Source organism: Cetorhinus maximus, chromosome 11 (genome assembly GCF_964194155.1).
Source record: "Cetorhinus maximus chromosome 11, sCetMax3.hap1.1, whole genome shotgun sequence".
Classification (NCBI taxonomy): domain Eukaryota; kingdom Metazoa; phylum Chordata; class Chondrichthyes; order Lamniformes; family Cetorhinidae; genus Cetorhinus; species Cetorhinus maximus.
In genome coordinates this window covers 83,269,113-83,282,701 of record NC_135889.1, presented here as the reverse complement: position 1 = coordinate 83,282,701, position 13,589 = coordinate 83,269,113, and the positions used below count along the sequence as shown (strand labels likewise).

At 39.7% G+C, this 13,589-nt stretch overlaps 1 protein-coding gene across 1 annotated transcript; it reads left to right on the top strand.

The window, feature by feature from the left end:
• Nucleotides 1–305: 305 nt before the first annotated feature.
• On the top strand, nucleotides 306–13,589 carry atp5f1b (ATP synthase F1 subunit beta). Its single transcript, XM_078552338.1, has 10 exons — nucleotides 306–442; nucleotides 3,707–3,886; nucleotides 4,062–4,236; nucleotides 5,547–5,668; nucleotides 6,145–6,329; nucleotides 8,810–8,968; nucleotides 9,083–9,205; nucleotides 10,875–11,087; nucleotides 12,905–13,106; nucleotides 13,245–13,589. The coding sequence occupies exons 1-10, from the start codon at nucleotides 337–339 to the stop codon at nucleotides 13,340–13,342; spliced, it is 1,563 nt and encodes a 520-aa protein (XP_078408464.1). The 5' UTR covers nucleotides 306–336; the 3' UTR covers nucleotides 13,343–13,589.

Sequence of the window (13,589 nt, the reverse complement as noted above, 5' to 3'; positions counted from 1 at the left end):
AGTCCAGTTGTTGGATTCCCTAAAGTATAAATGGTTATGTTGCTTTTAGGTATACTCACTCCTGTTTAAAGTTTAATATTCTACACAACTTGCACAGCATAAAAAGCGCTTTTTAAAGCAGGTCCAAACAGCAAAGGACCAGCATGTAGCCCGTAGCCAAGAGATGTTATGGGAATTGTAGTTCATTTTGCGACAGTCTCTATGAAGACTTCGGTTAAACGAACTACATTCCCCACAATGCAGTGGGCGCGCCTGTGGACATGCGCATTGGAGCCCTCATTATCTATATATAAGGCTGCAGCCCGAGGCTTGTCCTTGTTCACTTTACTGTTCGCCATGTTGGGAGCTGTTGGACGGTGCAGCCGGGGTGTGGTGCAGGCGCTCCGGCCTGTGGTCAACCCCATACAGCCAGTAACGGGTGCAGCCGGTGCACTCTATTCACGTAGGTATCCCGGATCAGCTGCTTGGTCTTGATGTTCCCGATGGCGCCGTGTTTCCTGTTGGCGCCGTGTCGAAACCGCCAGGCGGAGGCCTGGAAACTTCCTTCTCCGACCCCCCCCTCGCAGACCTTAACCCCGGCCCCTCACTCTCAGAACCGGCTTCATTGGATTGACGAGCCGAGCTGGGGAGTAGCAGCATCAGTGGGCCCGCCAGTTTGGGAACGGTCCTCACTTTGACCTTTTACCGTCCTGGAGGCTCAGGCCTGGGGCCTAGTGAACTGGAGCTGCCGTTTCGCCTGCTCCCACTTCCAATGCTTTGGGGAAGGGGTGGGGGAGACATGTAATTCCGATCCAGCCGCTGGTTTTATGTTCACTGGTTTTATGATTGCGTTTCTTTTCTAACGTGGTTTCGGCTTCGCGGATGCCCTTCAGCTTCACCTCTCTAGTTCGGGCTTTTCACCTTGACAGTCGCAGCTCTGTACAATCTTGGCCCAGTTTCACAGCACCAATGCACATTCGAGCTGCAGGCTCCCTACCTGCAATGTTGTCCAAATAGTTACCCCTTGCTTTAAGTGGCAGATTGCATTTTAGACAAATAAAAAAACGAGTGATGGGCACCATTTTGGTAGAATCTTCACATCTATTTGCACAGTATACATGCATGTATATACTTCAACCATTTGCGTGTCTTGGGAGGGAAAAGATATGGTGAAATGCAGACTGGTTTTTGAGTGTGTGTATGATCCCTCCTTGGCTATCTGGTAAATTGTTTTGTAATGTGAAATTGCATGATTTAAAAAAAAATGGTAATACTAGCAACCTTGTATGGAGAAGGGAAGTACACTCATTACCAACCAAAGTCAAGGTACTGTACCTCTTGCAAATGTTGGACAAAAACCTAGAAGCAGCTTGTTTGAGACTCCATACCAGAATACCAATTTGGTGAAAGACTGCAAAGTTTCCACATAAATACTTGTGAGCAAATTTATCTGTATTTGAGATGTTTCTTAAAATGGTAGCATTTGGCCAAAATAATGTAGCCACATCTGGGGATAATTTGTGGTGCCTGTTGGTTAGCAGTCCACTACACAGGTTTTAGATATTCGAACCAATGATTAGCACTGGAACTAGTGCATTCATGGATTTATTTACTGGAACTACATAAGGGAGATTGGAACAGGGATGGGCCATTCACCTCGAGCCTGTTTCACCTTTCAGTAAGATTATGGCTGATCTGTATCTCACCGTCTATACCTGTTTTGGCTCTATACCATTAATACCCTTTCCTAACAAAAATCAATCTCTTAAAATTAATTTAGCCAGCACCTACTTTTTTTGTGGGAGAGTTCCATGCTTCTCCCCTTTGGAAGAAGTGTTTCCTAACCCCTTTCATAAATGGCCTGGCTCTGATCTTGAGGCTAAGCCCTCTTAGATTCTTCCCCACCCTCTCCATGGAAAAACTTTCTCTAACGACCCTATCAGTTTCTTTCAAAATCCTTAAAATGTCAAACAAAACATCCCTTGGACTTCTATATTCCATTGAAGAAAGCCTTGTTTATGTAATTATTCCTCATAATCTAACCCTTGGAGCCCTGGCAACGTGGTAAATCACTGCACTGCTCTCCTTACAAGGCCAGTGTATCCTGTCTGCGGTAAGGTGCCCATAACTGTTCAGTGCTCAGAAGTGGTCTAACTAGGGCTTTGTACAACTGTAGCAAAACTGCCCCTCCTTTACTTTCTAGCCATCTAGTTATAAAAACTAATATTCAGTGAGCCTTTAATTTTTGCCCCTGATGACTACTTTTTAGTGATTATTTACATGAACCCCTAAATCTCTTTGCCACTGTTCACCATGTTTAAAAAAAAATGCTGAACCAAAATGGGAGATCTTACACTTGCCTTCATTGAAGTCCACCTAACACTATTTTACCCACTCAGTTTATTATTTTAAACTCTTGTAGTGTAGACAAGAGCATATCAGCAAATAGTATATTGAATAATTAAGGCCTTGACATTGAATGCAACTAGTCTTTTCTTTATTCGTTCATGGGACATGGGTGTCACTGACTAGGCCAGCATTTGTTGTCCATCTCTAATTGCCCTTGTTCAGAGGGCATTTAAGAGTCAGCCACATTGCTGTGAGGCCAGACCAGGTAAGGACAGCAGGTTTCCTTCCCTAAAGGACGTTAGTGAACCTGATGGCATTAGTTTTGTGGCCGTCATCAGACTTCCAGATTCTTATTGGATTCAAATTTAACCATCTGTCATGGTGGGATTTGAACCTGGGCCCCTCAGTAAATTACTGTGGTAATACCAGTGATAATACCACTGTCATCACCTCCCCTGAATCTCTCAATCCCTATTATTTTCCACCACCTTGGGGAAAAACTGAACCAGGCCAATATTTTGCCTTCAATTCCATTTAATTTTAGTTGAGTCTTTTGTGGAACCTTATTGAATGCCTTCAATAAAGTTTGTTAGGCATGATCTACCCTTTATAAATTGCATTGGGTTGCTAATCAACTCAAGTGCTCAGTCAACTCCTTAATTCTAAATTCCGATAACTTACCCTAACAGATGTTAGATGAGCAGGTCTCTCACCTTAGTTTCTTTCACCTTCCTTGACTATTATTTCTGTGTTCCTTTTGATAAACCCTGTGTGAATTCTGATGCTTAAAATATTGCCAATTGAAATCTCAGGATGCAGTGTTCGGATACTGATTATCCTTTCAGTCTTGGGATCAAATCCAGTCCTAGACCGGAACTGAAGCCTCGCTGCTGGTAAATTTAGTCAATTTCTATTGGCAGAAGTCTTTGGGACAATTATTTTCAGTCTTCAGAAACCTGAATGAAACTTAACAGTATTGCTGAAGAAGCTGGAATTGGGCACAGTTGATCATGGGGAAGCTTTACTCCTGAGGTTGAGGTTAAGGCATGTTAATAGGTGTATTGCAAAGGTGAGGATGTGCTTATCGTGATGGTATGTGCAATCTAGTCATTCAATTTTGAATCCTTTATTCAATTGTAGCCATTCTAAAGTTCAGTTTGGAGCTTTCGCAATGAATATAGGCACTTTTTTTAATGTAGAAGTTAAACTGGTGCTCAAGTTTGTGTTAAGTGTTCAGAGTTAAGATTTCATAATCTACCTTTGCACATACAGAAGATAGGCTGTTACTGAGGACTGAACATTACAATTCTTTACTACTGGAATAGATGGCTGAGATTGTTTCAAACTTTTAATCTGTATATTTAACTTTGCATTGTAGGGCGAAACTATGCTCAAGCAAATCCTTCTGCCAAGGCAGGTGTGGCTAGAGGCCGAATTGTTGCAGTCATTGGTGCTGTTGTGGATGTCCAGTTTGATGAAGGGCTTCCTCCAATCCTGAATGCTCTGGATGTGACGGGTCGTGAGAGCAAGCTGGTACTGGAGGTTGCCCAGCATCTTGGTGAGTATAGTTTGATTTAACTATTTTCAGGTGAGAATTCAATGATGAGACATTAAAAAGACTTTCGTTCTTCTGAAGTGTCTGTAGACAAACTAATATCTGAGAAATGCCAAGAATTAAATTTATACCTTTTTTTCAACAGTTGAGACTGATTGTAAAGCTTAAATCTTTATAGGTGAAAGCACTGTACGTACAATTGCTATGGATGGTACTGAAGGGTTGGTGCGTGGGCAGGAAGTTCTGGACACAGGTGCTCCTATCAGGATTCCAGTTGGGCCAGAAACACTCGGCAGAATCATGAATGTCATTGGTGTGCCCATTGATGAGAGGGGACCAATCACCACCAAACAGTAAGTGTGCGACTATTTAAAGTAAAATTTGCTTTATACAGTTATTGCATTTTCAAAGTACTTTTCTAGATCTGAGGACCAAATATTAGTTTGTTTTCCCATTAAATGGCTTTTATGTGGCCAGATAAATGGCTTTATTAGAAAATGGATATGGTGTTCTGCTAATGCTAAATCAAGAGAAGCACCTAGCTGATCCCATAACTGACCTTAACTAACACCTGTTTGCATTTTCCCATTTCTGATCACTGGATATTGCAAATAGAAATGGAGGATTTTAATTCTATCCATCTATCCTGGCTGATGAATTACAGCATGTAATTTCAAATTAAACATCAAGCACTCTAGGCTTGTATTCCTGTGTTAGTTTTATTGCCTGTGTTCACATTTCATTGAAGCTGATCTTGCATTAAGAATTTTGGCTGTGCCACTGATTAATTGAAGCAAATCAGAATTCACAATTGCCTGGTTTTAGAAGGCCAATCCTTTTATTTTATTTCTGGTCTATGTTGTGCAGTGTAGCATGCATGTAATTTTGATTTATGTGCACATTTTCTCGAGGAAATGTGTGTACTTAACCAGATGCCTTATTTTGTTCCTCATAACTAATGATCATACATTAAAAAATCTAGTGATCCAAGCAAGTTTTTTCTGGTGGTGCAATTATACTACCACTTTGCAATCACAAGTATTTATGTAACTTGAGGTGGAACCTTGTTCTGGCTCCAAATATCATGTTGCTTTGGGGCCATTACCATGGTGCTGTTCCAGGTGAAACCAGGTCTAAAAATTGCTCAGTCCATTGGATAACCTGAATGCTTAAATAGTATTGAGCAAACAGGTTTGTGTGGGAGGAAAGTCTGTATGTACAAAATGATTGTCAGACAGAGTGCAAACCACACCTTGCAGTACAATTCTCATATGGTGATTGTGATTTTGAGAATGGGAAGTGAAAACGTCTATCAACCCATAGTGCAAAGAACGCAAAATTGTCCATCAATCCATAGCGCAAAGAACGCAAAACTATGTGCAGCAGCTTGAATGTTGTTTCAGTCCAGTTTTAGTAATCATTCCTCACCAATAGCTGACTGATCTTCAAACTGAAATCTAGATCTGGAGTATAAATGCAAAAGTTGTCTTAAGAAAATTGCAATTAGGGAAAACAGAATGGGAAAGAATTTTAAATTGAATTGGTCAAGTTAATTCTGACAACTTTGGATGAATCCTTGTTAAGTTGGTTTCCACTCAACTGGTTTGTCATAATTTATATGCTATTTTTGATTTCAAATGCATGTGATTTCATTCATGCTTAGATATGCTGCAATTCATGCTGAAGCTCCTGAATTTGTGGAGATGAGTGTTGAGCAAGAGATCTTGGTGACTGGCATCAAAGTTGTAGATCTGTTGGCTCCTTATGCCAAGGGTGGCAAAATTGGTAAGTATGACTGAAAACTAAACTTAATTTTGTTTTGAGTTTAATATTTATTGGTGAAGATATATTATAAACTAGTACTAGTTCTATAAACCATTTTTCAAATACAAACCTTACTCGTAAATACAATTGGGGGTTAGGGGCAGTGTTGGGGCAAGGAGTGAATTGAATTGCACATTTACATCATTGAGGCGAGTACACAGTGTAAGATTATTGCTTTTTAATGAAGGGTGGTAGTAAACTTGCTCAGACCATGTGTAATTGAAGCAGTGGCTTATTTGAAGTTGTGCAGCTTTACTATATGCAATGGCAAGTGCAGCTAAAGAATACTAATCAAAAGTGTAGATTTCTGAATCGGCTAACTAGAACTGATTTACATTGGGTTTGATTGAAAATAGTATTTTAATTTAAAATGAGCAACTCCAACCAAGGCAAATTTCTCAGGCTTGCGTGTTAATGCTTGCTGCTTGTCTGTTTAGGTCTCTTTGGTGGTGCTGGTGTTGGTAAAACCGTACTTATCATGGAACTTATTAACAATGTTGCCAAGGCCCATGGTGGCTACTCTGTGTTTGCTGGAGTAGGAGAGCGCACCCGTGAGGGCAATGATTTATACCATGAAATGATTGAATCTGGTGTCATCAATCTGAAAGATACAACCTCTAAGGTAAAAGTATTGAATATTTAGTTTTGTCAACAAGAACAGTGAAATGTACATAAATGCACTTTACACTCTTCTGGACTCTCCATTTAATTCAGCCATTTCAGATCATAACCACTACCCTGATTTTTCGGATTGCAGTGGTTGATTGTGCAATTCTTATTGAAGGTGGCAGGACAGGTTGAGAGAATGTTAATGAAGCATACAGGATCGTTGGCTTTATAAATGTGCTCATAAGAGTACAAAAGTAAGGAAGTTATGATCAACCTGTTTAAAACACTGGTTTGGCCTCAACTGGAGTATTGCATCCAGTTCTGGGCACTATGTTGAAAAGATATTGAAGACGTTTGAGAGGGTGCACTAAAAGATTCATGCAAATGGCTCTATGGATGAGGAACTTTAGTTATGCAGCTAGATTAGAGAAGCTGGGACTCTTCATTGAGAAGAGGGGGTTTTGGACAGAGTAAATAAGGAGAAACTGTTCCCATTTGCAGAAGGATCGAGAACCAGAGGGCACAGTGATATGACTGCAGCTGATGTTAATGCTGAACAAGCCAGATCTTAGATTGAAATCTGCCTGTTTTTTTGGTTTTTTGTATTGTAGAAACAAGGAGGAGGAAAGTTACTGAATACAAAAGCACAGGACTCCAGTGATATATTTTTAATTCTTCAAATTTTAAAGTTTTATTAAAAGATAGAAAAAAACTTAAACACTGGTAAAAGATCCAGTTAGAAAAGTCTTACAAAACAGCACCCAAAATGCTTTATCAAAGGTACACAAAACTGTCTTTTTGGCAACAGCCCTTATTGATCCTTAACTATAAAATCCAGGAAATATTACCCAAACTGAGAAATTAGTTTCACTTTAAATAGGAGTATGATCCACAACTTCCCAGAACAACTCAACGCTGCTGCGGTTTTTCCAAAGGGAGATTTGAAACCAACTTTCTCGAGACAAACGTTGTCCTGGCCCAAAACTAGAGTTGCTTTTCTTCAGCTTAAAGACCTTCACGGCTTTTCCAGTACACTCCACACACACACACAAATTGACCTTCATTGGGAGGTCCCCACCCCCACAGCAACTCACTATACAGCTGAAACCCTGTTGTCATAAATAACCTTTTTGCCCCTTTCATCTTAGTCCTCCATTGTCTTCAAATATCTCTTTGAAAACTCAGTTTGTCAAATATTAAAATCTTTCATGTCCCTATTTCACCACTATTTTTGGGTCAATAAATTTTTAAAACACTTGTTCTGATTTACTCACTAATCTCCTGTAAAATGTTTTTTTATCTCCTTTGAAATGCATTAGCTACACATCAATTTCAACACCTAACCTCAAATGCAATTTCAAATCTACTCTGCTTACTTGTAAGCTAAAACCCACCATAAAGCCTCATTACAAAATGCAAGAAGATAACACCTCTACTCTTACTTTCTACAGGCAATCTGGCTCCAACAACCTTGCCTTTGATTAACCCTGGACACACAGGCACAGCTTACCCTTACCTACACACAATAAATACATAAACACTGAAATATAAAAAATATGCATGTCATCACAACAGATTTAAGATGATCGGCAAAAGGAATATGACATGAGGAAAACCTTTCTACATAGTGAGTGGTTTGGAATCTGGAATGCACTGCCTGTGTGGTGGAGGGAAACTCAGTCATCCCATTGAAAAGGGAATTGGATCATTATCTGAAAAGCAGACATTTTCAGGACTAATTAAAGGTAGAGGAATTGCACTAGGTCAGTTGCTCTGCATAGACCCAGCAGACACAACTGGTGGAATCGCCTCCTGTGCTGTAACCATTCTGTAATTCTGATTATTTTCATTTCCTTAAGATCCATATTTGTTTCTTTAATCATCCTATTGCCTTGCACCATCTTGACATTTAACCTCCTGCCTTCTACCCTAAAACAACCTTTTCTTTTGATTTAAACCTGTTACATCTTTAATTCTTTTCCAGTCCTGACCAAAGCTCATCGGCCTGAAGCACTATTTGTCTGCATGGATGCTGTCATGATTTGCCAACATCTGTAGTATTGTTTTAAATTTACATAGCTGTAAAGCAAGTGTAGTGGGAAACAGATTGTGATGACTGATCTGTGGATTGAGTTTTTTAGATATTCAAATAGTGACGCAAACAGTAAAACTTCTGCCATCTTGAGTCCAAAACTAGTGCCCTAACTATAAAGGTTGCTTATAAATCCAGTTCAGAATTCAGCAGAACTGGCTACCATGTGGAGTGGTTGAGGTGAATACATTTATGGGGAAACTAGAGGAGTACATGAAGAAAGGAGTAGAAGGGTGTGTAGTGGTTGATAAAGTATGGAGTGAGGGCATTTTCTTGCGCTGTAGAAATTCTATATCAGGCACTGAAATGTACACTGTACATAGTGGTTTTGAATTTTTTTGCTATGTGGTATAGGTATAAACAATCATGCCCCCTGATGTCATTTTAATCTCTTATTTTAGGTAGCGCTGGTATATGGTCAGATGAATGAGCCACCTGGTGCCCGTGCTAGAGTGGCACTGACTGGATTAACCGTTGCTGAATACTTCCGTGATCAAGAAGGACAAGATGTGCTGCTGTTCATTGACAACATTTTTAGGTTCACACAGGCTGGTTCAGAGGTAAACCTATTTCTATTTACATTTGAGGTACATTTAAGTTGAACAGTAGACTCATTAAACTTATAGTATTTTGGACAAATTGTGCAATATTCTACTATAATCTTTCTCTTTTAGGTGTCTGCTCTGCTTGGGCGTATTCCTTCTGCAGTAGGTTATCAGCCAACCCTAGCCACTGACATGGGTACCATGCAAGAGCGAATCACCACCACAAAGAAAGGGTCAATTACATCTGTGCAGGTAGATAACACTAATATTCACTTGATTTTTCAACTTGATTGTTCTGATGCAATATTGACTTTCATTCTCCTGAATGTGATGAAGCACTAGTGTCTTTGATGGAATGACACCCAACCTACCCCTTGCATATTTATGATACGTGGATAATGTGTTTGCTATATTTAAACCTGCAGCTGCTTGTAGTAATTTCCTTGCATGTCGTAATGGGCTCCACCCTGCACTCAAATTCACCTTTTTAAATGGAGCAGTCAAACTCCCTTTGACGTACTGGTTGAGAAATCTGCTCAGGGTTCTCTTTCACAAGCCAACCTTCACTGGTCAATACGTGCATTGGGGCTTTTACAGTTTCACTGCTATAAAATTGGCCTTGTAAATGGGGCTTGTTCATGCAAGCTTGATGCTGAAATAGGGCAGGTTAATCCTGCAGGATACTGGCTACCCCAGTCAGATGATTTCATGCTGTATATCATGCAAACTCATGACTGGGCCCAAGACTATCACTTTCAGTCCTGAGAAGTGCCCAGTTGGTATCGCATTGTCCTGGAAGGGCAAGGCATCTCAAATCTGAGCAACAAGCAAAGCTAGCTGTTTCATGCTGATACTATGCAGTAGGAACACTAGTGGCATTCACCACTGATAGCATACTGCCATCAAGCAAAAAGATGTTCTGCATATCTCACAAATGAGTAATGTGGCGTATGAATTTCAGTGACACTGGGATGCAGTTTGTATGCCCCAAAGACTGGCAGATCATATCAAACAGCAAGTCCCTTCTACTGTTCACACCTTCCAAACCCACGACCGCTACCATCTAGAAGGACAAAGGCTGCAAATGGAGGGGAACTTCCAGGTGGTGGTGTTCCCATCTAAGTCACTTACCATCCTGATTTGGAATTATATCAGCTTTGCTTCACTGTCACTGGATCAAAATCTTGGAACTCCTTTCCTAACAGCACTGTAGATGTACCTACCCCACATGGACTGCAGTGGTTCAAGAAGGCAGCTCACCCCCACCTTCTCAAGGGCAATTAGGGATGGGCAATAAATGCTGGCCTAGCCAGTGAAGCCCACATCCTGTGAATGAATGAAAAAAAAAAGTATGGACTGTACCCAACCAGCCTGTTCCTGCAAGACTCAAAACATGGAATCACATTTGATGTTTGACACTGCTATTGGATGACATTTGCTAAATCATCAGTGTGGTAAGAATTATGTTGACAAATTTAAGATTCAGTTGGGCTCAGTTGTGGTGCATTTGTGTACTGGAAGCTACATCTACTAATAGGGCCCTGTTCTTTGTGGACAGAAAGAACACATTGTGCCTGTTTCAGCTAAACAAAATAAGTGACAGCCAATCACTGGTTCATTCTCCAGTGTCTTGACCAATCGGAATCAAGCTGCCTGGTTTAAATTTCAATGTTTGGCAGTTAAATGTCAGTCACTAACCGGTGCATGCTCTGTGGCAACACCATTACCAATCAGAGTCCACTAGGTAACCAATCAGCACTCTCTTCTCATAGTATAAATATGTTGTTTCCCCTGACATTGGTATTTTCTTGCAAATTGTCCTGGTAAGAAAAAGCTTCAATGAAAAATGTCTTTTTTTAAGCCATTAGAGATTGCTTTGTGTGGACTTATGCCTTATACTGAGAGAATTCATTTGTTTCAGGCTATTTATGTGCCAGCTGATGATTTGACTGACCCTGCACCTGCTACTACCTTTGCCCACTTGGATGCCACAACTGTATTGTCACGTGCAATTGCTGAATTGGGTATATATCCAGCTGTAGACCCGCTAGATTCTACTTCACGTATTATGGACCCTAATATTGTTGGGCAGGAACACTATGATGTCGCTCGTGGTGTACAGAAGATCCTACAGGTTTGTATGGTTTTTAACTTTAACTCAGAAGTTTTGTTTCTTCAATGGTATAAATAACAATTAACTTTAATTTGAAAATTAATTGATTGAAAGATGATGCACCAGTACATTATAAGGGCAGAATTTTAATTGATTAAAGTTTAGAGTTCAGGAAGCCATACAAAAAGCATTTGTAAGATCGAATGGGGTAAGAAAGGATTGAAGCAGAGCTTTAGGGACAAAAGATGGATTTTTGATTTATGACAGATTTGTGATTTGAGTATAGGTTTTCTTGGGCCTGAGCAGGGTATCAAGGTTCCATGCTGCTTGAGTGGGTTTCTTAAGAGGGGAGGTTGAATTATGGGCTAGATTTGAACAGGATTGTTTGAGACCTTCCATAGGTAAACTGCAAGAAGTTTACTTTGGCTTGTCAGGTAGTTGGGGCAACTTAATGAATATGGTACAAAGTAAAGCTGGGTTTGACTGAAGTATGAAGCCTCAACACAAGCTTGTGTAATGTTGCATCTGTGCAGAGCCTGAGTTGGAGACAATCCCTTGTTCCTAGCAATTGACTTCTGGGTAGCGCAGACACAGGTTCCTGGAGATTATATTGAAGCAGAGGGAAATCCCAATTTCAAGATTCCAATCTTTGATTTGGAGGGATTTTTTGAGGTCAAGCTGAATCTCCATGGAAAACCAAGTTGGGCCAGTTGTGTGAATTCACAAGGGCTGTAGAGAAGAATCTTGAGGGGTGAGGTACAAGAGCTAGTGAAAGACATTTTGTTTCTTACTAGAGTAAGGAGGGTAAGATGGGACCTGAGAAACATGCTGTTAGAGATGGTGATTCCATTGAGTGAAAAGGAGTGAAGCAGGATAGTGACCTCATCTGAATGGGGCTAGTTTGTTTGCAAGGAAATGTATATTCACAGGACATCCACTTCATAATCTATACAATGAAATTATAGATGCACTTACAAATGCCAAATTTGGATAAGGGTAAGCTGAAAACTGATCAGTACAATTGTTGATCCTAAAGACTATCTTTAGATTTCAGTTAGCTTTATAGTGCCAAGGGTAGGTGGTGGGGACAGCAGCAGGCAAGGGAGAAAGTTGCTAGATTTTTGAAAGAAAGTTGTAGAATATAGCTAATTGTTTTTCTTGGAATTGGGATTTCTGTCTGCTTCGATACGATCTCCCGGATCCTGTTTCTGCTAATTGTTGTTACATTTGTCTTAAGGTATTGTTCTGCTTGACTGTTTCCATTTGTGGCTGTTTGATTGTAAAAATAAGTATCACGTCAACCATATAGCTAACCTCTGACCTAGCATCTTCCATTTTCCTCTAAGTATCTCCAGTAAATTTTCATGAACTGTAGCTTTAAAATAGGTAACTTTATCTTGAATTACCCTGTAATAACTTGAAGGCTTTTTGCAATGGCATAAAAATAGTTTACTGAAGTTGAGCCATTGACTTTTCATCGGAATTATCTAGCATTGACTGGTTCAACATACCATCACTTAAACACCTTAGGTGTTTAATGGTCATCTTCTATTCAGAATTTTCTACCATTTATAGAAAATAAAAATAAACTTCTACCTGCAATAACTTTCATACATCCCGAGTCTAAGTTGTTTGGTTGGTTATTTTCTTGCAGTAAAGATCAGGGACTAGTAGACTGAGGAGTCTTTTAGACTGCTTTCATCTGGATTCTTTGACACTTAAATCCTGCTAGCTTTAGTTATAATAAATGCTTCTATCCCATAGGTTTATGGCTAAAAGTAATGGAGCCATTTTTCTTTCAATGAATTTATCAAATGATCTTGTTTTTTCCTTTTTAGGACTACAAGTCTTTACAGGATATTATTGCCATCCTGGGTATGGATGAACTGTCAGAAGAAGACAGGCTGACTGTGGCCCGTGCTCGTAAGATCCAGCGTTTCTTATCCCAGCCTTTCCAAGTTGCTGAGGTGTTCACTGGTCATCTTGGAAAGTTGGTGCCACTCAAGGAGACCATCAAAGGATTTCAGATGATCCTTCAAGGCAAGTTATTGTAACTGTTTACCCTCTTGTGTATTTTTTAAAATGTATTTTCAAGTTGTCAAATGGTTAGACTAAACTAAATGTATTGTATGTATTCCATTTTTTTTCTCATTATTTGCTGCACCATTTTTTCTGTAGGTGAATATGACCACTTGCCCGAGCAGTCCTTCTACATGGTTGGTCCTATTGAAGAAGCAGTTGCTAAGGCTCAGAAGTTGGCTGAAGAGCATTCTTAACAACATTCGTATTGTAACTTGTATGAAATATCTTCAGATATATTGTCATCTTAACAAAGATCAAAATGTTATTTAATGTTTCTATTTCAGAAAGTGAAAAATAAAAGTTCTGTCTGAATCTAGAAAACAAAACATGGTCACTGACGATTTCTCTAACGATATGGAATCTTTTAAAGTGTATAACTGCATCACAGAACAGCAATGCATTTGACAACAGACGTTAAATTCAATAAACATGAATTTTTTT